Source organism: Oryzias melastigma, linkage group LG19 (assembly GCF_002922805.2).
Source record: "Oryzias melastigma strain HK-1 linkage group LG19, ASM292280v2, whole genome shotgun sequence".
NCBI lineage: Eukaryota > Metazoa > Chordata > Actinopteri > Beloniformes > Adrianichthyidae > Oryzias > Oryzias melastigma.
The window spans coordinates 643,207-669,680 of record NC_050530.1 but is presented as its reverse complement, the minus strand read 5'-3'; the positions used below and the strand labels follow the sequence as shown (position 1 = coordinate 669,680).

The window sequence follows — 26,474 nt, the reverse complement described above, 5'->3', positions numbered from 1 at the left end:
TTAAAGTGTAAGTTTGTATCTTTGGATGTCTTGATGAAATTACAATTAAAGAATATTGTGGAAAAAAAAACACAGAAACCGAGTGTTTAACATCACGAGATTAAAAACAATTATGCCACACAAACATTAAAAAAACTCTGTCTAAAAATGATTGAAATTTCAGTTAAACAGCTTATGACACGCCCGTCTTGGCATCGTCCAATCAGGCTTCATTCCAATGCACTTAAAAGGAGACAGAGTAGAAACTCTCAGCATGTGAGCAGAAACTTGTTCAACAAGCACCCGTCAACCAGAAGACTGTCTTCAAACCAGCAACTGCTGAAGGTAAGTCTGTCAAAAATGTTTTGAAAATGTCAGTTGGCTGTAATTATACAATATATAATTCTAAATGTGACTGAACACTGTTGAAGACTACACACAGGTAAAGTAAACAGAAATCATTATCTTTTAAATTGAGGGCAGATGACTAAAGTCCTGCATGAAACACCTTTGATAAATGATTCGTTAAAAGTATTACTTAGAAGAAGCTTCAGGTTAATAAAAAAAATGTGACTAAAGACTTAGTGATGCTGACTATCGATAAAACTGATACAAGCTCTACTTTTAACGAGTCAAACATCTGAAATCAGTAAAGATCAGGAGCTGAATGTGCAGTACACTTAACTTTGGTTTCTTGTGGTCCAAGCGGTGTGCAGGATTGCAGAAGCTGGAAACACCAAGTGTCTCCAACTGTAGCATAAGCAAAGGTCACTGCCTCATGACACTTGATTAGATGAATTACAACAGACGACAAAATCAGAACTTCACTGTGTGTTTGCAGCAGTGAAGCTGCTGTTCTAAAAAAAATTTGACATGTTTGGAGAAGTTTAGTTGACTGCCTGGATAGAATATCTGCGGGTCATTGGTGAGAAATGATGAGCTGAAAATACAGTTTACAGGAACTTTAGAATCAGTACTGGGAAATATAGCTGCTCGGGAGCTAATCACTGATGAGATGTGTTGTAATTGTTTGCAGATGATGTCATGATAAACACATTTTTTTTCCTCATCAAAAGAATCCATAAAAACAGTTTTCTCCAAAACAGTCACTCAAAAAAACAACAAATTAGAATTCTAAAACCTGTACCATTTTATTTTATCAGTATAATCATCTTTTTATTTTCATTAAATTAAAATTTTCCTGTATACAGCTAACTTATGCATCACTACAGAGCACTTTGTGGTGCTAAAAATAAAATAGCCTTATTTACAAATGTTTCTTTTCCAGATAATTTGAGATTTATTTCTTTTTCAGCTCCATATTAAAGTTGTTCGTGTTTTTATTCAATCTAACTCTTCAAATCTATTTTTTATAGATGTTCTTAATGCGCCCCTTTCATTATTGAGCCCCATCTTGACTGCCTGCAATTGTTCTGGCTGCAACATGAGGATTCTTTAATTCTTCATTTTTTTTAATCCACGTTAAAGCAAAAGACTTCTTGCTTGTGTTTGTAAGAATGGCAGCAATTTGTTCATTTAACTTTTTTCCGTATGATTCTTTTTTTAAAAGGAAATGGCTTCCCAAATTGCAAAGGTCAACAAGGGTCTGACCACTGCCGCAGACATGCGGAAAACTACCCAGATGCTGATGCAGCCAAATGCAAACTGGGAGGAGTATCTGGCTCCTGCTCCTCTCTCCATCGCCATCATGGGGGAGTTGGTCTTCATCTCTTCGGGCACCGACTTCTCCATTAACAAGAACCCCCCAAAAGATGGATTCAAGCACATCAAGTACCCAGACTCCTTCAGGGCTTGTCTCATGCAAGTCTGTAACTCAGGCTGGCAAGCTTTCAACATCGCCCATAAGAATATGGATCAAATCCGCATTCATACAGCCTCTGTTCCAGACCACATGAAAGCAGCAGTGAAATTCCTCTTTCAGGGAGATGATGAAATTGTTGAAAAGTTTCTCCCAAACCAGCTGGAAAACATCCGTACCATAGCAGATGAATGTGTGCAGCTAGCAGATGGAGTAGAAAAGAAATATCAGGATGTCATCCTTTTAATCCAGGAGATGCTGGAAGCCTGCCTCAATGCTAAACTAGTCTATGGAGATGACCTGGAAAAGGTTAGGAATAAAATTGAGGAAAACAAAATGAGGGAAAAGACTGCAAGAGAGCTAGATGAAAGATATGATAAAGCAATGAAAGCCATGGAAAAACAGGTTGAAGACGCACAAGAAGAGTTCAAAACATCAATGAACTCACTCCCATCAGGGATGGAATTGGTTGCCATGGAGATGGCTGAGTCACTGTCACAGACAGTGGCTACAATGGGAAGTGCAGTTGCTTCAATGGCCACAGAGGGCCCATCAGCTATATTATCAGGAATGGCTGAAATAGCTGGAACGGCTTTAAAGAGTGGACTGGCTGAAATGGTTGGACCGGCTTTAAAGGCTGGACCGGGTGGAATTGCGGCAATGGTTGGAATGACTCTAGTGGGTGGACTGGCTGGAAATGCAAGTGGACCACAACCCAAGACTAAAAAAGTGGAGTCAGTCTCAAACGTGGCAATCTACAGCAAGGCTCCAATGATTGTCGTTCAAGCAAAAGCAATCCTAAACTACATTAATAAGAATGAGATAAACTGGAAAGCACTATATGACCCCAAGAACAAAAAGACAGAATATATCAAACAACAGTTTAAAAAGATTTCTACAGATTTAGCCAAAGCACAAAAGAGCTTAGTCCAAAGCAAAGCTCTGTCTTTGTGCAATAGCGGCATTGCCATATGTGAACAGCTGGCAAAGTATTCTCCAGACAAGAAATGGGATAAAAATACCACAGAAAAGCTGATTAAAGATGTAAACAAGCTGCATCAAGATGCTCTGCAGTTCGACTCTTCGAGTAAAATGAAGTGTGGTGCTCCAGCTATTGCTCCCACACCTCCAATGCTCTCCAAAACAGAGGTGAATGCTGAATCTAAAACAGAGGGGAATGCTGAATCTAAAACAGAGGGGAATGCTGAATCTAAAACAGAGGGGAATGCTGAACATCAGCGTGCCAGCCAGGCAGCAGCAGAGAGTGCACGATTCCGCATTGAGCAGAGCCGAGAACAGCTGAAGCAATGCAGAGAAGAATATAACAAGGCTGTGGAGAGAATGGAGAGAAACAAGAAAGAGCTAGACGACATCCTGGTGGAGATGCACAACTGCAACATTAAAGAGATTGACTTTGACACCACGATCAAAATGCTGGTCAAAGGTATGGATGCCATGGGCCGAGTGAAAGAGCAGTGGGAGAAGATGGTGCGCTTCTTCCAGATGGTGGCAAATATTGTGAAAACCAGTCTTTCAAAAACCATGAAACATTTCGCACAGAGTGCTGAAGATGCACAAACACTGTCCTACAATTCCAGGCTCTTTACCAAAGACCTGATGTACAACCAGGCCTTTCAAGCTTCCAACATCGCCAGTCTGGTCCATATGATCTCTGGGACCTACTGTGAAGTGTCCAACAAATACCTGATGGACCGGGTCAGCAGCCTGGGTAAGCTTATGGCTATGGACAAGGATAAACCAGAGTTCCTCCAAGAGCGCAAAAAACTGCAGGACACCTGCGAAGAAGCTCAAGAAAACATCTTAAAACTGGTCCAAAACAACAAGAAAGATTTTGAGAAAAACACAGATACCAGACTTGCACAAATTGAAGGTGGGCTGAAGGCTGTTCTCCCTGCTGCTGACCCAGAGGAAACTAAAAGGATCCAAAACATTGTTCAGGCCAGCATTACAGAGCAAGACCTGACTGATTATGAATGAATAATGTTTGTTACATTTTTCATAAAAAACAATGAGCATAAATAGATAAAAGGGCTATGGGGATAAAACTGTAATCAGGTTTGGGTGAGTCTGTATCTAGATAAACAGACTGAATATACTAAACTATATATAATACATTTATTTCCAGATATTAAGTGGTGCTAAAGGTGGCAGGACTAGAAATAATGAAAGATCTTTGTTTGACCTCTTGTTGTTATTACTGTTTTTTTTTTACTTTTCTTTTAACATGTTGGAAGTCATAAATGTGGTTGTAATGTGTATGTTAGAATCAAATGTCCCATAGTGATCTTTAAAGGGCCTTTACCATAATAAATACACTTTTTGAGCTTTTAAGTGTGTTATGATGTTCATTCCTCACTATCAACAACCCCAAAGAGGTATTTTGATTTGTACACGCATTTCTGAGCATTTCTGAAAAACATGCACTCTGAGAACCAGCCCCTCTCAACCCACAAAAATTAGTGGTTCTCACAAACTGACGTTATGAAGTGAGAACCATCCCTTCCAAGAGGAGTCTGCACTGCCAGCAACCCCACCCCCACCCCCACCCCCGGTCTAACACACACTGCTAAGATAACAGTGATCAGCAAAACACTATCATTCTATATGCACAATATCATATAACTTCCAGTTGTGTCCCGTCTCCAATAGCTGATGGGTCCACAGGTGTTTGTTATTGTTGGACGCTGCTCTCTAAGCATGAAATGGGCAGCACACACAAGGAGTGAAAGGCGGAGCCTCAGAGATCGAGACGTCTTACTTCATGAGATCACAAAAATAATATTTCAGAGATTATTTGTGTGCCAAAGTTAAAATATAATCATATATATGAATATAGCTTACTCTGAAAGGCTTAAGAAAAGCATTGTATAGGCCCTTTAAGGTTAAACAGACATTTTCATTCTTAAAATAAAAATATGTAAACTTAGATTGATTTTGGTGTGTCTAAACGAAAAGCTTTCAGATGAAAAATAATTGTTGTGAAACACTAAAGATGTACTTGTGTCCTGATAAAATACCTAGGATTTGATGTAACACACTGTAATAGAATTATGAAATTTGACTGCTTTCTAATAATTACAGCTACAGAATAAAAAACAGACTTCCAACTGAACGTCTCAATTATTTGCTTACATTTTGATGATGAACAGTACAGAGGCCTGTTTCAAGAAGCAGGTTTTGTTTGAACTCTGAGTTTGTGAACTCCAAATTCAGAAAAACTCAGAGTTTTCGGTTTCAGAAACGGAGATAACCAAACCCGTTCCAAGAAGCGGGTTAAGCTGAACTCAGGATCAATCACTATGGTAACTGAGTCTGTGAACATAACCTGGTCTGGAGCAGGTTTTCTTCAGGAAACTTAAGAGTTCACTGCGGTCTCCGCCCCTTTTTAAAGTGAAGGTTGTCCAAATATGAGTTCCTCATTAATATTTAGAGAACATTTAAATTACAGACATCACGTTTCCACCATGCAGAAACCAAAATGACATTCATAGAGGATCATGTAGAGAGGAGGCTGGATTAATCCAGAGGGAATGTTATTTACATCAGGAGAGGATTTTGAGGACGAGATTCGATTGACTGCAGTTTCCCCGATTCATTTTTATTTTTTAGTAATATTATGAATAGTGAGTTTTTCCAGGGAAACGCTATTTATAATACAGAGTTTTCTTTTTCTCATTTTAAACCTGTAACAACAGAAATGGTTCAATTTCACTGTTGTCAGCAACACTGACTTCTGCTGTGAAGAACTGAGTTCGAGTCCCAGCTGCAGTAAATGTTTTTGTGCCCAAAAAAACTTACCTGTAATATAATTCTTGGGAATTAAAATTAAATAAATACTAATTTTAACATATTTTAACAGCTACAGTGTTTCCTTTTAGCATGCAGTGATATCCGTGTGTGTATGTGTAGGTTGGTGGGGGGTTAAGGAAAATGGTCATTCATGTGATTACGGAGATTATTGGTTAAATTATTAACAGATCAAAAACCATTCCTTACTTAACAAGTGAAAAAATGACCTTCCTGACATTATTATTTATTTGAAATAATTCAAACCAGACCAGAATGACCACCTAGACAAACTGAATTCATGCATCAGAGACATTAAGACCTGGATGACAATTAATTACCTCCTCCTGAACCCAGAAAAAACTGAGGTCATGATACTGGGTCCTAAACACCTGAGAGATGCTCTCTCAGATCAGATAGTCTCCCTGGATGGTGTAAATATTGCCTCCAATTCTTCAGTCAGAAACTTAGGGGTTTTATTTGACCAGGATTTATCATTTAAGGCTCACATATCTCAAGCTTGTAAAACTGCATTTTTTCATCTACGTAATATAGCTAGGATCAGGAATATGTTATCTAAAAGTGACGCTGAAAAACTCATCCATGCATTTGTTACGTCTAGACTGGATTACTGTAACTCTTTACTGATAGCATGCCCGAAAAGTTCTTTAAAAAGTTTTCAGCTTGTCCAGAATGCAGCAGCACGATTGTTAGCAGGAACTAGTAGAAGAGAACACATCACTCCTGTGTTAGCTTCTCTCCACTGGCTACCAGTTGAATCCAGGATCAAGTTCAAAATCCTCCTGTTAACCTATAAGGCTCTGAATGGTGTGGCCCCATCCTATATTAGAGATCTCATAGTTCCTTACCAACCAGTCAGAACACTTCGTTCACAAAATGCTGGACTGCTTGTAGTTCCTAGAATTTCTAAAAGTACAGTTGGAGGTAGGGCTGGGCGATAAAACGATAATTATCGTTATTGCGATATTACTTTTTTTCGATATTGAAATGAGGTTATTGCGATAAACTTTCGTTTTAAATGAACACGGGAGAAACCCCCGGAAGACCCGCCCTTCTTCTTCTTCTGCTGGAGTGGCTGATTCTAGGAGCCCAGACTGAGGCCGGAGGCCCCGAATGATGACAAAAGGACAAAACAGAAAAAATAATTTCAGTAAACCAATAACCAATATATAATCGCAAATACTTTTATTTTTAATGTCAAGGTAACGATGTTTATGTATTTTGTTTTTTAAACATCGTCACCGGACCCCCCTCTTCTAAATTGAAAATGGTTCGGTCCGACTGGATTATTCTTCAGCTGTTTGTTACCGACAGATCCACAGAGTTTAAGGGAGAGAAGACACACTTTAAAATCAGGAGTTTAAACACTTGATTTAGAGGAGAAACTCCATGAAAAAAGAGAAAGTCTGTCTATTGCCGCGCGTCACGTGTCACGCGGGGCTGAAAGAGGAGAGAAGGAGAGACTGCGCGTGCTCGTAACAGCCGTGCGCGGGCGGGACTCGATTGTGGCTGTGGAGTTGAGATGAGTTTGAGGGTTTTGTTAAAATATTAACCAAAAGCTTTTGTATAGAGCTTCGAATTAGAATAATTTGTTGTTTTATTATGTATCAATAATGAATTTGTTAGTTACATTTGTGCCGTTTATGTTTATTTCTAAATGAGGTGATCTAATAATAGTAAAATAAACTTGTTTTTAACGACTCCTGACATGACTCTAAATGAAGAGATCTTATGTGTTTGATCAATCCTCCAACATGTACACATGTCAGATGACTGAGTGAAATGATGATTAAATCTATTATCAGAACTGTTTATCTTAAGTTTACATTTTATTATCTTCTGCTGCACAGTAGTACCTATAGTTTATGTTCAGAAGAAATTAGAAAATAATATAAAAATAACTGCAATATATTTGCTGCTTTAGAACAATGTTTTAAAGACTTAATTTTAATTTGAAAGGAACTTGTATGTGCAGCAGTCAGATTAAAATAAATCAGAAATTATGTACAGCCAATTGAAAACATACCACCATTATGGTTTTACTATTGTGTACATTATGTATATGTTATGTATATGTGCAGTATTTATTAGAAATATTTAAATGTTCCTCACAGTTAGTTTCAATACTACAGTTAATACAAAAAATAATGAAAGTTTAATTTAAACTAACATTTAATGGGGGGGGGGCAAAGTTAAGGTGTAAAGTCTGAAGTCCTAAAGCTGTTTGCAATAAAGATTACTTTGAAAAACATAGTTATTTAATTTATATCGTTTTTAATATCGTTATTGCACAATATGAAAAAAAAACGATATCGCATGAAAATTCCCATATCGCCCAGCACTAGTTGGAGGTAGAACCTTCAGCCATCGAGCCCCTGTTCTATGGAATAAGCTCCCAGCTCATGTCAGAGAGGCCAGCACAGTTTCTACCTTCAGAACTAGCCTTAAAACATTCCTCTTTGGACAGGCGTTCTGCCAGGCTAGCTAGTAATCAGAGAATATTCCCTCTCCTGTGGTCCCTGTGAGGCTAGATTAATATTGATACATTTAAATGTAAATTTTTGATTTTCTATCATGGTTATTATCCACATCAGCTCTGGGGTTTTGTTCTCTCTTCTCATTTACTTCTCTCTTCTATTCTTCATTATTTATTGTATTTAGTTCTCCATGCTTTTGTTTGGTGCAGCATACGTAGTTGTAGAAGCTAATCTTTCTTTAACAGTTCAGGTATCGCCTGTCCGTCCTGGGATAGGATCTCTCCCTCATGTGAGAATACTTAAAGTTTCTTCTTTTTTCCGGACTCAGGTTTTTTTATGAGTTTTTCCTTACTTGGAGGGAGGGTCTAAGGGCAGTGATAACCAGTTGTATTTAGTCTGTTAGCCATTTAGTAAAAATGTGATCATTAAAATAAAATTAAAATAAAGTAAAGAGTTTAATTTAAAACAAGCATAGATAAACAGAGCTATAGAGAAAGAGAAGAGAATCTAAAAAGCAGGAGATGAGACACGAGGTGGTGACACCAGAATAATTAAATAATAAAGACTTCAGTCTTTGTTTGACTGGAATGAAATAAGTGATAAAAGGTGAACTTTACCTTTAAAATTATTTAATATTTAACTCAGGGGTCACCAACCTTTTTGAAACTGAGGGTTTCTTCATGGGTATTGAGTCATATAAAGGGATACCAGTTTGAAATAACAAATTTGCTCAGTTTGCCTTTAGTTATACATTATTAATAATGAATAATGATACTCATCTATAGAAATACACAGATTTCTCACCATGAGTATCAACATTGACAACAATCTAGGAAACAAATATCAATATTCAGCACTTTATTAATTGCAGTAATTGTGACATTTTCAGATGATCACTTAGATTTAATGGGGAAAAATCTCCCATTTTCACTACGTTGTACCATGTTTACTAATTATTTAATGTGAAAGAAAAATCAGTTAACAACTTTTTAAACAAATTTGAATTTTGAACTAATAGCCAAATCTGCAGCATTTTTAACAAAATTAATGATCTTTGAACGTATTGTTGTGTTACCCTTACAACAGGCCGTACCACATAGACTATACAGACAAAAGTTTTCGCTCACTCATCCAAATGATCAAAATCAGGTTTTACACAACTTTTCCACTGAACAAGCTATGAATTTCCATGGCAACGCACAGCGTAAACAGGAAGCGATTTAATCCAGCAATAGTAAAACACAGAAAATTGGCGTTTTTCAAACCGTCAATAATTCAAAAATAGTTTGGGATAAAAGAGCAAAACCTTAAGGTCTTTTGGAAGGACATTTAAATGTAAGAAGCATTTTGTCAAAAACAGAGCAAATAAGTCACCTACTACTGCACTCTAATCTGGATTATCTGTGTCTCTCTGAGTCTTGGCTCAACAAAAATTCCCCTTCTGCAGCACTTACCATCCCAGGTTATAACTTGTTCAGGAAAGACAGAGAAGGGACTAAAGGTGGTGGTGTCATTATATATATAAAAACAATATTCAGGGTCAGGAAATCCAGTGGCCCAATGTTCATGATCTGGAATGTCTTGGTTTACATAACACTGTATCACCACAAATGTCTTTCACAATCATTGTAATTTATCTTCCACCCTCATTGAATGGTACGTTTTATGAAAGTTTTGAAAACTTACTGACAGATTGTAATCCAAGTAAGGAAACTGTAATCTATGGGGATTTTAACATAAACTGGGAGGACAAATCAGCTTGAAAAAACCTTAAAAGAGTGACTGACAAAGTTGATTTTGTCTAAATGGTTAAAGGACCAACAAGAATCACCACCTCAAGCAGCTCTCAAATAGATCTAATTTTTACCAACCGTCCTGAACGAATTTTTAAGTCCTACAACATGTTGGCCGGTCTTTTTGACCACAATCTGCTCCTCGTAGCCAGAAAGCTAACTAAGAAGGGATTTATTTTTTCTACCAATGAACATGAGTTTATGGGAATTCCAAATAATAGAAAGGAAAATTTTAAAAATGCTGTTCAACAAATTGATTGGGATGAAATGCTAGAGAGAACTGAATGTGAAAAGGACTGAAATATTTTTAACAACAATTGAGAAAACAATTAAAGATTTTACCTCAAAACTTAAATTCAAACAAAATAAAAAAAATATGCTACCCTGGATGAACTCAGACATACTAAAACTAATGAAAGAGAGGGATCTAGTGCTGAAAAAGGCAATCAGAGCCAAGTCTCAAATTTATAGAAATGTATTTACAACATTAAGAAATAAAGTGGTTCGAAAAATAAGAGCTGCTAAAGCGAATTTTTTTCTTGAATATAATTGAGAACGCCAAAGGGGATAATAAAAAAATTTGGAGCCAACTAAAGAATCTTGAGGGGAAGGACACAAAACGGAAAATAATTTTAGAAATAAAAGCAAATGGACAAATCACTAATAATCCATGCATAGTTGCAGATGCATTTAATAGATTTTTTATTGAATCTGTATCTGCAATTGCCGGTTCCTTTTAAACCTAATAATTTGAATGTTTGTCCCATAAATACAGCTGAGCCCATTTTCAGCTTCAACAGTGTCACAGAGTCTGAGGTTCTGCAAACAATAAGGTCACTTAAGCCATCTAGAACCAAAGACATATATGGTTTAGACTCTTGTATGTTGAAAGAGCTCAGTTCCACTTTGATAACACCTCTCACCAACATTCTCAATCTATCCATTTCTGAAGCATTATTTCTGAGTAAATGGAAGTCATCAGTTGTGATTCCAATCCACAAAAAAGGAGATTCCTTGTTATCTTCTAATTACAGGCCCATCAGTATTATACCTACAGTGTCCAAAGTCACAGAGAAACGTATTGCCCAACAAATAATTGCTCATCTAAATAACACATCCTTTTCAGTTTGGCTTTAGAGCTCGCCACTCAACAGAGACAGATAACTGCTTCTTTTTGGAAAAAGTAAAATGTCTATTGGATAAAGGGGGGGTGGTTGGAGCTGTGTTTCTTGACCTGAAAAATGCATTTGACACTATAAATCATAAAAAATTATTGTCCAAAATTAACAAAATTCAATTTTTCCAGAAATTCAATCAAATGGATAGAATCATATCTTTCAAATAGATCTCATTCTGTTCAAATAAACAATTCTTTCTCTTCTCCTCTCCCTCTCTCCACCGGTGTTCCACAAGGGTCCATCCTAGGCCCCTTGCTATTTTCTCTTTACATAAATGACCTTCCAACAGTCTGTTCCAATGTATTTATGCAGATGTATGCTGATGATACTGTAATTTATGCACATGGTAAAAACACGTTTCAAGTTCTCACTGAAGCTATGGGTCATATTGCAGAATGGTTGGATCAGTCAAGCCTAAAACTCAATGTAAATAAGACAGTTGCAATGTTTTTCTCTAAACCAGACCATATAGATGCACAGGCAGATGTTTTTGTTGCTGGAAAAAAAATAGAATTTGTCTCAGAGTTTGAATATCTTGGGGTTTTATTAGACACAAAAATTACATTTAAACCACAAATCAAAAGTGTGTGTAACCGTGTTCAATTTAATCTGTCAAATTTTAAATTTATTCGGTCACATTTGTCGCTGCAGTCTGCTATAATGTATATGATTGCAATGGTTTTGTAACAAATGACATATTGTCTCACAATGTGGTCACAGACCAGCAAAACAGCATTAAAACCCTTAGAGTCATTGTAAAAAAAAATCAATTAAAATACTGGATAAGAAACCATTACGATATCACCACTGTACCATTTTACTAAAGCATAAACTGTTAAGCTGGGACAACTTTATAAAAAACACAAAACTCTGTTTGTTCTATAAAATCATAAATGGTTTGTCATCTCCTCCACTCAACCAGTTTGTCCAAATACGAGCCAACTCACAAAGAGTGACACGAGGGTCAGTTAGAGGAGACTGCATAGTTCCTCTGTGGAGAAGTGCTTTCAGCCTTCTCAGTAACAGCAGCCAAGAATGGAACACTGTCCCTCAAAATATGAGAGAACTTTCTACATTCAGTCTGTTTAAAAAGCACATTAGAAACTGGCTTTTATCGCAGCAAACTTGTACACATTGAATTTTAATGTGCTTTCCCTTTTAAGTATTTTGTAATAATGTCTTTTAGAATTGTTTTAATGTTTTGTAATGTATACATAAACATTTTTTTATTTTTTTATCAAAATGTATTTTAGGTGACTGTCTTACATTTGTATTTTAATTGTTTATTCTTTTTATTGACCCTGATATTTTAAATGTTGCTTTTATTGATTGTTCTTAGGTTGTCAATTTTAACATCTGTCCAGGGACAACGGATGAAAAATAGCTAATTCTGGCTCATTGCATACAATGCGTTTAATGTGCACTGTCCCTGAAAATTAAATAAATGAATTATCTTTCTGGTGGGAATGCAGGAGATCACTCTTTACAACTTTGACCCAACTTTTCATTAAAAGGACTACATTTTATTGAGTTTTACACACTTTCTTACTCATCAACAAACTGAGGTTGGTCAGCGAGAGCAATTTCACATTTGTTGAAATGTTGCATGAAAATAAAGTCAAATAAAGACTACAACAGTGTGATAAATAAACTACTTTCAACAGAAATACATAATTGCTTTTCTATATTTTTTGTTTGATCTTGGGAAACCACAATATTTCTTTATTATTATTTAAAAATAGTGAATAAAAAAAACAAAATATTTGTGAAGAATGACAGATTTATTTAAAAAGCTGATTAAATGGTAAATGGCGTATACCTGTATAGAACTTTCTATCCTCCTTCGAGGGCCCAAAGCGTTTCACAGTCACTGACCCATTCACCCATTCACACAGTGGTGGAGGCTCCGCTGCCGAACACTGGCGCCAACCTCCACCAGAGGCAATTTGGGATTCAGTGTCTTGCCCAAGGACACTTCGACACATGGGCGGGCAAGGCGGGAGTCGACCCCGCTCACTTCTGATCAGGAGTCGACCACTCTACCGCTGCACCATTAATGTCCTGTCTATTAGCTTAGTAATTTTACATAAAAATCAGAACAAATGAAGAAAAATAACAATGTTGTGAAACACAGAAACTGATCAGCTGATGCCGAGGCTCAAAGAGCACAGAGGTCACCATCTTTCTGAAGATGTAGTTCTTGCAAACCTAAAAAGCTCATGTGAGCTGAAGATAAAATCAAGAACATAAAATGTAACAGAGGTCTCTGGACCTTACACCAGATGTGATGTCCCCTGGGTGGTTTGAGCTGCTGTCTTCACAGATGAGTCAACCGAGAAAGAAAAGGCTCATTCCGAAACTTTCATGTCACATCATGAAATGTAGGAATGTACACGGTCCATCACATTTGTCAGTCACTCCTCTGAAATGTTATAAGCAAGCATTCCTAAAGAGAACATATGCTCAACCTTTCAACACTGGAATTAGGTGTTGACAGGTCCCCAGAATATCATTTAACCACTTAATTATCAAGCTGGATCTTATTTGTCAATCATTTATGCTTTTTTTAGTTGTGTGCGTTTGGATCAGCGGTTTTGTGGTCATCATATGCATTCTTTAGATTTTTGTGTCTAAAGATTTCTGCTTTGTTTTCAGTTTTTAGACTGGAAAATGTTTTTATAATGTAAAGCAATTTGAGTTACTTGAGTGTTTAAATGCTCTTTACAAATAGAGTTTGATTTGTTTTAATTGAATTTACTTTAGGAAAGTGAAATTTTGTATCTGTACTGTATACCAGTAGGTTTACATTGAAAGTATAAAACAATTCTGCTAAATTTAACGAGGATTTAGTATTTGTTCTTTTATTACATTACACCTAGCCTATTATGAGCCAACTTAAAGGATTTTCTTCATTGTTACTTGCTTATTAAAAAATTTTAAAAAGCGATTTCTTACCCCAAATTATTTGTTTTTCTTCTTGTTCTGTAAAACACAAATCATAATATTGGACCAATATAAAACCAGGACTCAAAAATGGAGGTTTGGACCGATTCACGGGGAAAGTGGGTCATGGGAGCCTCCCTTGACCCATACAACCAGACCCCTTCAAAAAGCCCCTACATCACAGTCCAGACAACCATACCCCAAACCCCACGGAGAGTCAAGCAGTCAGTCCCACCCAGAGGAGAGCATCAGCAGGTGACAGGGAACCCTGACAGGAATGGCTAAGTGTGGACTGATCAGGCTTCCCCCAACAAACTCTGTGTTGGAAAGTTTGACTTTACTTTGTGATGGAAATGTTTCATTGAAGGAACTTAACAAATGATTGCACTGTTGGTTTAAAAATTTGTCACAAGCAAAAGCAAGGAGTCCAAACAACCCTAACAGCAGTCTGGCCTGTTGAAACATTCACATCAGAAGACGTGCAGTTCTTCATGAACAGAAGATCTGTCTGCCTAAAGGTACAGAACATTTGAACACGGCGTCCTTCCTATAACAAAACCTTCCCATCCAATCTAAGTCTGAACTTTGTGTGAAAGCCCCCGGGCTGGTTGAGCTGCTGTCTACACAGATCAAGAGTGGGAAGGCTCATTCTGAAACCTTCATGTCATATTATAAAATGTCAGTTTTCCCCCTCATTTTTCAATCACTCCTCTGAAATGTTATGTGCAGCATTCCAGAAGAGAACACTATGCTGAACTTTTCAACATTGGAATTAAACAACACCCTTTTAGCCATTTTTTGAAATAACTCAATTCAACTCATAACTACAGTGACAATATTCATTCAAAATATTATTATTGTTTAAAACAGAAATTCTGCTTGGATTTTTCCTGTTTGTATTCTTGTTTGGTTTCCTGGAGAGATAATCTGCATCAACATTTGTCTCCTGACTGATGCTGTTCTGTAAATCTAAAGGACTCTACATACAGGTACCATCGTGTTTGATGACTGTTGGGACCTTTATGGTGTTGATGTCTATAGTCATGCTCCTGAAGCTACAATGACAGGCTCTCCAGTGTCTATCTCATTAGCAGACCTTTTTGCTGCAGATCTTCTGGTTTATCTCCAAACAGCATATTAATGACAGCCGCACACGATCCATTTAAACCCGGAAGAGTACCACGATGCAACTTCCTGTGTTAACGCCGATGTTAGCTTATCTTGGCTAGATGAAGCTCTCTGTTCAGCGTCATCAAACTCAGTCACAACATGCTTCAGGTGCATTGCCATAGTGCTCCCATGGAAAACAAGTTCTGCTTGGCAGAAATTCCATTGGACACTTTTTCCTCTTTTATTTTTCTTACGTTTTCCACACTTTCCAGCTCCATTAGCGTGTTGTTATGATACTCGGAACTTCTTGTGACATCACTTCTAACTGCCTTAGCACTACTGCGCATGTACATGGGAGACCTGACATTAGAAAGCCCGAACAGTAGTTTTGATATCAAAACAAGGACATAACAAACAAATAACGATGCTTCGACAACCAAATTATTCATTGACTATTTTAATAGTCGATTAGTCGGCTAATCGTGGCAGCCCTAAATCAGAACAATGAGCATACATAGCTTTGGAAGACAATCCTGCGGATCATGCATCTCATGGCTTAACTGCAGAACATTTTAAGTCATCCAGTTGGTACTCAGGACCACCGTTTCCTTAGATGAGAGATGAGATGAGTCAGGTGAGCGGCATCCAGTATGGGCTCAAAATGGGGACTTTAACATTCAAAAGCGCAAAGGAATAGATTCGCAACCGCAATTGCATGTTCACACATAAATCAAGATTCAGAAAACCACAAAATAAATCCTGTATCCTGTATCCAAAGATTTGAGTTTGTTTTTCGAGCATTTACTTTGCGGTTGTGAATCAAAATCCTGCATGTGAATTCCTGAAGCTGCGCTTGCGCACTCTTGCAGCTGCGGTTGCGAATTGTGTCCCTGTCTTTACACGTCTTTCTGATTGGATGACCACAAACCTAACGGTCCAATCAAAGAGCAGATCGCTTCCTGCCGTCCATCCCTCCGCAGTCTTAAGGTGGAATTGAACAATAATATATATTACTGCACTGGAAATCACGTGACATATGGCGTGACAGACGTGCGGCTCGAGTAATGAATGGCGGAGGTCCGAAGAAGTACCAAAATAAGCACAAAAGGAGACGCAGTGTTTTGCAATCGACTTCAAAAACCTTTAGAACAAAATAATCTGATGGAGAAGAATCATAAAAAGAAAAAGGAATCACATTTTAATAGAGAGAAATTAAGCTGGGAAGCGTGAACTGTATGCTAAAGTGGGTGCTAGCAACTCAGCGGTAGTATGCTAGCTTAGTTCTCCGATGTGTTTTTATTAATGTTTCATATTTTAAAACATGGCGGATGTTAAGCGCTCATATTTACACAAACACACACAAACAATGTAACTGTCTGAAATACGTTGCAATGAGTTTAATTTATTTTAATTAGCAAAAGCGAGATTCTAACTCTGGACCTCTACAGTGAGAATTATTTAGCCAAACGTCCCTGAACCATTTTCCATTCATTTTCTATGGTAATCCTAAACCACTACGGATGTAATGTACTTTAAGCCTCTGGGGGGCGCTAGTAGTTGTCGGTGCTCTTTGCTCCACCGGCGGCTCCCGCTCCGCAGCAGATCCCACAAGCAAGCGATTCCTGCCGGAGGAGAATTTCAACGTGGGATGAAGAGCATCTTTATCGATCATCGGTAAGACCATTTTTAAATATTAAAAATGTGGTCGGTATTAAAAAAAAACAAAACAAAAAGAGAGGATAAGAAAGACGTTTTTAATCGTTTCTGTTCGAAAGTCCGGGACTTTGATAGTGTTTGACAGCGATATCAGTCCATCTATGGCACATCTGCGTGATCAAACAGCTGTTTGTTGTTTTAAACTCTAACTAGGGCTGTCAGATTTGTAGCGTTAAAAACGCATTAATCTGACATGTGCTTGACGCCAACAATTTTTTTGACGCATTAATCGTGGACTTTCTCATACGGGCCTTTCCATACCGCGCGCGGACGTCCCGCCCTTTAACTCGCCAGCTGCTCTCACTAGATCACCAGCGGCTCTCCAACCACCGAGCTGCGAGCTAAAACCGGCCCGGCGCTAGGACCTGGAGAGCTCCTGCACCCTAACCCGGCTCCGGTTCACGTCCAGTACCACGTCTGGTGGTACCGGCTCGCGTCCGGCGCCGCGTCCCGAGAGCTGCGGACCCCCGACATTCCGAACAGCAAGCGCACCGGGGGACGTTTTAAGTGTTCTGGAGGTTTAAGGTTTAAGATTTTTAAGGTTTAAGCCACAGGAAAGTTTCTTTTCCTGTGGCCAGCCAAAATCCAGATATGAGAATGATGGTTCCTCCCTCCACTTTTTCTATCAGCAAGGACCTGTCATGTTACTTTTATTGCCCTACAAAAGTCTTTCAAACATACAATGCAGAGGGCCTAACAAACCCCAAAATGGCGTTTGAATATTTTTTGAAGACAGAATTTTTCCAGCGGGGACTTGAGAGAACACAGAAGAGGACGGAGGTGAAAAAAAACAACTGAAAAGGAAACAAACAGAAACCGCTGTACCTGCTGGCCGCAAGTGCTTATTCTGCAAGCTGTCTCTGAAACAAGGACCAGACAGTCCTCAAATCCACACCAACTTCCCAGGCGTGGTAGGGAAGTACATCTACTGCCCTGGGGAAGTTTTCTCCCTCCATAGAGGGATGAGAATGGGAGATTCTACATTGTACAAATTAGAGAGGCAGCGATGGGAGGAAGAAAGGAAAAAATGAAGAGAAAAATTGGCTTATCTTCTTATGTCTAAATATTATGTATGTGTGTATATGTCTTTATAACTGTATTAAGCAATACATATACTTCTTTTTATTAAAAATAACATTTTACATGTAGTTGTCATTTTTTAACGGATAAAATAAAAAATAGGTGGTTTCATTCATAAAGAACTGCCAATAAAACTCATAATGTAAATGAGCAAAAATGAAGCCTTAAATATATACATATTGATGATCTATTAAGATTAATCTGTAAATAGTGCAAGAATTGTGGCTTCTACTGCTATAGATAATGCATTGATGTCAAATGAACGGCTTGTAAAAATATCAGTGATGTGTTCATGAGTGTACGATCAGTGTTTTATTTTGCCTCTGTGCTAAAATCCGTATAACGGCTTGTAAATGCTTGTCACCCAAGCCCAGAAAGGAGAGAGATTGATGAAGTTTAATAGCATGACTGATAAAGTTTAGAAACAGGGTCCTTTCCCTATTAAAAACATCTCAAAGTGCTAAAAAATAATAATAATAAAAACAGCCTTTACCACATTTTCAAAATAAACAAAAACTTTTGTTCTTTTTGGATTACATACATGGTAAATAAATCTCAATTGCCTCAGAATTTACCTTCAAATAGACGATTTCATTGTACTTCGAGAAAAAGGCTCCAGCTAGCATCTTTAACCGATAAAAAAACTTTTTTTAAACTTTGATCATAACATCAAATACATTTGCCAAACTGTTAGATTGCAAACACAGTGATAATATCAGTAAACGGTGCTTCAGGTTGAAATTTACGGCCGCAGCTCCTTCACTTACATCGTCTCTCTGCGGTGTTTAGGTCACCGAGCAGAAAGCTAGCATTAGCGTTAGCGCTGTATCTTCTAGCCGGGCTTTCTCCGGTCTGTTCGACCAAGAAAGAAGCTCAACAGTGACAGCACTGAGAAAATTGTGTGCGAACTCACTTACACTTCTCACAAAAAAAAAGAAAGTGCGACCGACAACCAGATTTACGCTCTTAAAAGTAGCTAGCCGCGAGCTAGCAAAACAATGCATCAACGTGCATCTTGACCGCACATTTTACGTGCTTCCAACGTGAATTTCCATCAGTTTTTGTACAGGTTGAATGTAAATATGAGCGCTTAACATCCGCCATGTTTTAAAATATGAAACATTAATAAAAACATACATCGGAGAACTAAGCTAGCATGCTACCCCTGAGTTGCTAGCACCCACTTTAGCATACAGTTCACACTTCCCAGCTTAATTTCTCTCTATTAAAATGTGATTCCTGTCCTGTGATGATTCCTCTCCATCAGATTATTTTGTTCTAAAGGTTTTTGAAGTCGATTGCAAAACACTGCGTTTCCTTTTGTGCTTATTTTGGTACTTCTTCGGACCTCCGCCATTCATTACTCGAGCCGCACGTCTGTCACGCCGTATGTCACGTGATTTCCAATGCAGTAATATATATTACTGTTCAATTCCACCTTAAGACTGCGGAGGGATGGACGGCAGGAAGCGATCTGCTCTTTGATTGGACCGTTAGGTTTGTGGTCATCCAATCAGAAAGACGTGTAAAGACAGGGACACAATTCGCAACCGCAGCTGCAAGAGTGCGCAAGCGCAGCTTCAGGAATTCACATGCAGGATTTTGATTCACAACCGCAAAGTAAATGCTCGAAAAACAAACTCAAATCTTTGGATACGGGATACAGGATTTATTTTGTGGTTTTCTGAATCTTGATTTATGTGTGAACATGCAATTGCAAATCTTACGTTGCGGTTGCAAATCCATTCCGTTGCGCTTTTGAATATTAAAGTCCCCATTTTGAGCCCATACATCCAGGAACTGCGTGATGGGGTGGCTGGGAGATGAAGTGTGTTAGAAAGCCTGAGCTGGCTCCCACCATTGACCAGAGGGGAACACAGAGCCCTGACTCCTGACAGTCACACACTCTACCAGCAGTTCTGTATCTTGATGCAAGTCTGTTAATGACACTTTGAGATTCACTAACTTCACCTACAACATTTGACTTCCTGCTATCAACTCGATGGCACCTCATGGCCAGGTAAATGACATTGATGTGAGGAAGTTGGAATGACTTATTGGCAAAATCTGCACTTCATAAGCACAGATTTTTGAAACCAATGCCACATTGAAATGCTTTTTCTTTCGAGAATATTTTGGCTTTGGTCCCCTTAAGTAAGACATACTTTACACGGTGAGAGCATTATGTGGAAAGTCTAACCTATTGAAATCTCCACAACTGGAGAAGTGCAGTTCTTCATGAACAGAAGGGGACGTCTTTCTGCCTAAAGGTACAAAACATGTGAGTCCTGCGCCCTTCTTCCAACAAACCCTTCCCTGAGCTTTGAGTGAATGTCCCCTGGGTGGTTTGAGCTGCTGTCTTCACAGATGAGTCAACCGAGAAAGAAAAGGCTCATTCTGAAACTTTCATGTCACATCATGAAATGTAGGAATGTACGCAGTCCATCACATTTGTCAGTCACTCTGAAATGTTATATGCAAGCATTCCTAAAGAGAACATATGCTCAACCTTTCAACACTCTGGAATTAGGTGTGGATAGGTCCCCAGAATATCATTTAACCACTTAATTATCAAGCTGGATCTTATTTGTCAATCATTTTATGCTTTTTTTAGTTGTGTGCGTTTGGATCAGCGGTTTTGTGGTCATCATATGCATTCTTTAGATTTTTGTGTCTAAAGATTTCTGCTTTGTTTTCAGTTTTTAGACTGGAAAATGTTTTTATAATGTAAAGCAATTTGAGTTATATGAGTGTTTAAATGCTCTTTACAAATATGGAAGCCCAAACTGTTCATAATTAAAGGAATAAATACAACATTATTTAATCAAGCAACACTCCAATAAAAGTCTTTTCAATAAATAATTGACCATTTTATTATGAAATACATTTCATTGAAATTTAAATGGACCATTTTATTATGAAATATATTTCATTTTTACTTTAAAACATAACTTTTATGTTAAAAACATTTCATAATAAAAATATATATCATAATAATTTTTTTTTCATGTTTGATATTATTATAATCATGTGGGGCTTTTTTGTAGAAACTTTTATTTCAAAATTACTGTTCTCCAAAGTGTCCTTTTTATTTCACAATGCTGTTTTTCAGAACGACGTATTTATTTCATGATGAGCTTTTTCCGAATAATAACTCTGTCCGTCAATCACTGAAAGTGGGTGGGATCTAAATGTTCATTGGCTGATCCTCTGAAATCGACTTGTATGCCTAGACTCCCGCTCTACTGTGTGTCGCACAATTAAAATAAACATTTTTTTTCTTTCTTTTCTTTAGTCTGAAAGCATCATCGTTATTGTCACTTAAACTAGCCGACATTTGTGTTTGTTTATGAGGGAGAAAATAAAAGAACATTATTTTTATGGTTGAGAATCTTCGTTTCTGGAAACTTTTAAACTTTTGACCGTCCTCGACCGGAAGTAGTCAGTGTTATCACGTTCTAGCTTTACGGGAGTCATTCGGGGCCCAATTAAAAAGGGTCCGGGCGGTTTGTCCGAACCTACTCTAACCCAAACCTTGACGCGGCACTGACGCGAGTCGGGTCACCAAATCCTGCTGATCGTCCGGTTCCGGGATCGTTCTGTGCACCGGAAACATTGATATTTCACGACTTTGGAGCCCCTTTTGGGGAGAAGTCCAGCAAAACAGACAAACTACGAACTGTATGTCCAAAATAAATGTATATCCTGATAGTAACGGGTGCATTTCTCACTAGAAATATTGGCAAAATAAAGATTAGTCCACAAAATATTTTATTCTGAGGGATTTTCCACCGAAAAACAGTGAATATCCCACCGTGCTTTTGCTAGCGACAGGCAGAAACTCAAAAGTCACGTGATCAGTCACGTGATCCGGCGCACCTCCATAGAAATTAATGAGAGAATGAGACATAGCAATTCCACAATTTAGACCCGTTTTTTTTGTGAAACTGCTACGTTTTTCCCTGTGGACAAACGTGGGTGCTGAACGTTTTTGTAGGAGACTGGGTTGCAACTTGACGCGCTGAGTTGCATACTCCCACCTATTGTTGAGGAGTGTGTACTGCACCATCACGTTCGCTGAAGGAACACTCGATCGATGTAGTTGTGAAAACAGAAAGATTTGGGGGATTTTCACAGCTTTTACTTTTTGCTCTGAGGTTCTCCCTGTTGTAGATGTCAGAGGAGCGCTGTTGAACAGTAAAAATACAATAGAAGAATAATCTCCTCCCCGCCACGCACCGCACGCGGCCGATGTGTAAGCACCTGCCCACCGGCTGCATACGGTGCGTACAAGAACGCGGTCTACGCCGGCTTCTGAACGCACGCTCAGCAGGTGGTATCCACACCGGAGCAGCGCGGTCACGCACGCAGTGGCGGGAGGAGATTCTTCTTCTATTCTTCTTCTACTGTTCATTAGCGCTCATCTGCCACCTACAACAGGAAGAACCTCGGAGCAAAAAGTAAAAGCGGTGAAAATCCCCCAAATCTTTCTGAAGACTTGTTTTCACAACTCTGTCCTTTTTAATGTCTGACTTATAAACCTGGGTAGCAAGTGCATTCATCCTCCCTCCGACTTGGAGGCCAGGAATTTTGGTGTGCGTGCGTTTATATTGACTCTTCATTGAAAGTGAACGCTTGATTGAGCGCCGACGCGGCCAGTGTGGAAGCACCTTAAAGGTGCACGTTGCATGCACGTTACATTTTTGTGATTTTTTTCAAATCCCCAAATTAAAATGACATCAAAAATCTGATTTCTTTATTGTATTTCTTTAATTTCATCAAAGCAATGAAACAAACTGTAATTCATTCATATTGTAGTGATCGTCGCAGGCACGCTGGGCTTGCTGTCGGTCTGGCAGCGCAAGGAATTGTGGGTTACCCGTTCTTTTGCCTGTCTGACTGGAATTGGATTTAAGTTTGGGTTTTCCTCAATGTTTTTTGTTGTCTGACTCTTGAACATTTGTTGGCATTTATGATTTTGTCCTGTTATGTTTGAATTCTTCCTGCTCCTGGAGTGAGAATGAGGGAGAGACTGATGACGACCCCCTCTCCTTGTGTCATTGAGGGATGTCAAAGTAAAAGCTTGTATGTTCATTATGAGGCTATTCAGCTTTTGTCAGCTAGTTTGTCGCTGCTATTCCTCTCCAACTTGTCCTGAAACCAAATTTGAGGCTTACATGATACAAGGACACGCAGCAGGAGAAATAAACATTTAATCAAGGACGTTCATGATGTCGTTGTAATCTATGACGTCACATTGATAGTGGGCTGCTTTATAGACCCATTCTCCATGTGTTGCCTTCATTGTAAGACTTATATAAGGCATTTCAATTTATGCGGCTCCAGACATATTTGTTTTTTATTTGTTTGGTCCAAAGTGGCTCTTTCAACATTTTGGGTTGCCGACCCCTGTACTAAAGGTACAGAACATTTGAACACGGCGTCCTTCCTATAACAAAATCTTCCTATCCACAATCTAAGTCGGAACTTTGTGTGAAAGCCCCCGGGCTGGTTGAGCTGCTGTTTACACAGATCGAGAGTGGGAAGGCTCATTCTGAAACCTTCATGTCATATTATAAAATGTCAGTTTTCCACCTTATCTGTCAATCACTCCTCTGAAATGTTATGTGCAGCATTCCAGAAGAGAACACTATGATAAACCTTTGAACACTGACATTAAACAACACCCTTTTACCCATTTTTTTAAATGACTCAATTCAACTCATAACTACAGAGACAATATTCACTCAAAATATGATTATTGTTTTAAACAGAAATTCTGCTTGGATTTTTCCTGTTTGTATTCTTGTTTGATTTCCTGGAGAGATAATCTGCATCAACATTTGTCTCCTGACTGATGCTGTTCTGTAAATCTAAAGGACTCTACAGACAGGTACCATCGTGTTTGATGACTGTTGGGACCTTTACCCCGGGCTTACAGTGCTAGTGTCAAGGCTTCGTTGCATTGCGGGAGTGGACTAGCTACAGCCGATGGCTTACACCGGGTGCTGCTCCAGCAACAGCCTGTGAAAGCTCAGCCCAGACAGAGTAGTGCTGGATCTCCATGATCAGCTTCTCGTCGTCCATAGTTATGACTGACAACGCTGTGCTGCAACACACTTTGAGTAACTCGAAAATTACGTAATGTTTACGACACACTGAAACCGGCGAGTTTAGCGGAAAGTTTGTTTTATTTTGAAAATATACCGGATGCACTTTAAATTCGCTCGCGTGGTTTCCAGTTTAAGTCGTGAATAGCCCCAACTTCACAAAAAGTGATGACGATCAGCTGCGGCGTCCGTCAAAATTTGAACCAAATGAAAATCATTCGCAGCGACGCAGAGGTCAGTCTGCAGTCACAGGACGTGAACACCTGCAGTGGAAGTTTCTCTCGCACTTTTAATGTTACGAAAAGACTGCGGCGCACGCAACGAAGCCGTGACGCTGGCAGTGTAAGCGCGGGGTTATGGTGTTGATGTCTATAGTCATGCTCCTGAAGGTACAATGACAGGCTCTACAGTTTCTATCTTATTAGTAGATTTTTTTTCAACTGCTCGATCTGGAGTCTGTCATGGTTGCAGCTTCTAGCAAAGATAATTATGCAGAGTTCATTTTGGGCTAAGACCCTTTGCCACGTCGATCAGATCTGAATCAGAATTACTTAACAAAAATATAGATAACTGAGGACCAGAGGGGAATCTAAACAGGTTTTCAGTCCTGAATGCTGGTTCACATTCCCCAAACGTCTATCTGGCTTCTGTTAATCTCTCTTTCTCAAAAGTTGGGGTTTCTATAATGCCAAACTGAGGCTTAAAAGACCAGTATCAGTCAATTAATACCAAATATGACCTCATCCTGTTTTTACTTTTTGGCTGAACAAGATCTACAGTTGTGGACTCTCTTATTTATTTTAGTTGGCTTTTAAAGCGTATGGTTTTATGCTTGATGTCTTGATTAAACTCCAACTAGAATAGAATAATTTATTACGGACTCAAGGTCAAAACAACAAGACCATAAAAAAAAAACAGAAACCCAAAAATAAAAGATACAGTAATTTATGCATATAAAAACACTAAAACCGATGGACATAAGAATCCAAATAAAAACCCATATTAAAAATATTCTGAAAAAAAACACAGAAACTGACTGTTTAACATCACAAGATTGAAAACAATTACACAACATAAAGACAACAGCTAATCACACACCCATCTTTGCATCATCCAATCAGGTTTCATTTCAATGCACTTAAAAGGAGACAGAGCAGAAACTCTCAGCATGTGAGCAGAAACTTGTTCAACAAGCATCTGTCAACCAGAAGACTGTCTTCAAACCAGCAACAGCAGAAGGTAAGTCGGTCTTTATCACTTTTCATCAATATTCTATTAAATCATGATTTTTACAATTTTTTGATAAAATATATTGAAAAATGTCTGTTGGCTGTAATTATACAGTATATAATTCTATATATGACTGAACACTGTTGAAGACTACACACAGGTAAAGTAAACAGAAATCATTATCTTTTAAATTGAAGGCAGATGACTAAATTCCAGCATGAAACACCTTTGATAAGTGATTTGTTAAAAATATTACTTAGAAGAAGCTTCACGTTAATGAAAAAAATTGTGAGCTTGTAAAAAAAGACTTAGTGACTGTCGGTAAAACTGATAAAAGCTCTACTTTTAACGAGTCAAACATCTGAAATCAGTAAAAATCAGGAGCTGAATGTGCAGTACACTTAACTTTGGTTTCTTGTGGTCCAAGCGGTGTGCAGGATTGCAGAAGCTGGAAACACCAAGTGTCTCAAACTGTAGCATAAACCAAGGTCACTGCCTCATGACACTTGATTAGATCAGGGGTCCCCAAACTACGGCCCATGGGCCAGATCATTTGGACTGGCCCCCAAACACTATCAGAGACGCATTATTACTTTTTTGTCAATCTGGCCACATGATCGAGACCCTCAAAAAATGTGACTTCTTATTCCCTCCTTCTACTGAGCCACTATCTCAACTGAACACTCAACCCCCTGTCAAATAGAACAGAATACAATCTTCTCTTTCCACACTGCAGTTCACCTGCTCTCAGTGCGCTCATGCTGCTGCTTTTTTTTTTTTAAGCAGCGCACCCTGTTCTGTGTCCTGATTGGCTGGAGACCTTGTCAATCAATTTTCTCCATGCCTGTGCAGAAATACGCAGCTCCCACGTAATTCTGTGATCGCGATCAGACGTTAGTTTTCATTCTATAATCCTGGATTCAAAAATGTCCATGTGTGTCTGAGAAAAGTGGGGAAACTGTGTACTGAGTATTTTAACATCTGTAATTTTAATTTGCTGGTTTCATCTTCACAAGTTAGTTTTATAACTAGAGCTGCCACAAACGATTATTTCAATAGTCGACTAATCTCCGATTATTTTTTTTCGATTAGTCGACTAATCGGTTCGTGCGGCAACAGGATATAAAACACTCATCTTAACCATTATTATCTTTAAACTTGAGGTCTTTAAGCTATATTCTAACTAAAATAAAGACAATAGTTTATTAATC

General features: G+C 38.4%; 3 protein-coding genes across 3 annotated transcripts in view; 2 read left to right on the top strand and 1 right to left on the bottom strand.

Annotated features, from left to right (window-relative positions):
* Positions 1 to 26,474, bottom strand: part of LOC112154047 (protein bfr2) — a 69,143-nt gene that overhangs the window by 7,194 nt on the left and 35,475 nt on the right. The window lies entirely within an intron of this gene.
* LOC112154044 lies at positions 266 to 3,796 on the top strand. The gene is made up of 3 exons (XM_036217186.1): positions 266 to 324; positions 1,550 to 2,399; positions 2,529 to 3,796. The coding sequence occupies exons 2-3, from the start codon at positions 1,553 to 1,555 to the stop codon at positions 3,794 to 3,796; spliced, it is 2,115 nt and encodes a 704-aa protein (XP_036073079.1). The 5' UTR covers positions 266 to 324; positions 1,550 to 1,552.
* The window catches only part of LOC112154045, a 7,092-nt gene continuing 5,752 nt past the window's right edge, over positions 25,135 to 26,474 (top strand). Inside the window, exon 1 of the mRNA XM_024284634.2 lies at positions 25,135 to 25,272. The gene's annotated coding sequence lies outside the window, so the exon portion shown is untranslated. The remainder of the gene's footprint in view (positions 25,273 to 26,474) is intronic.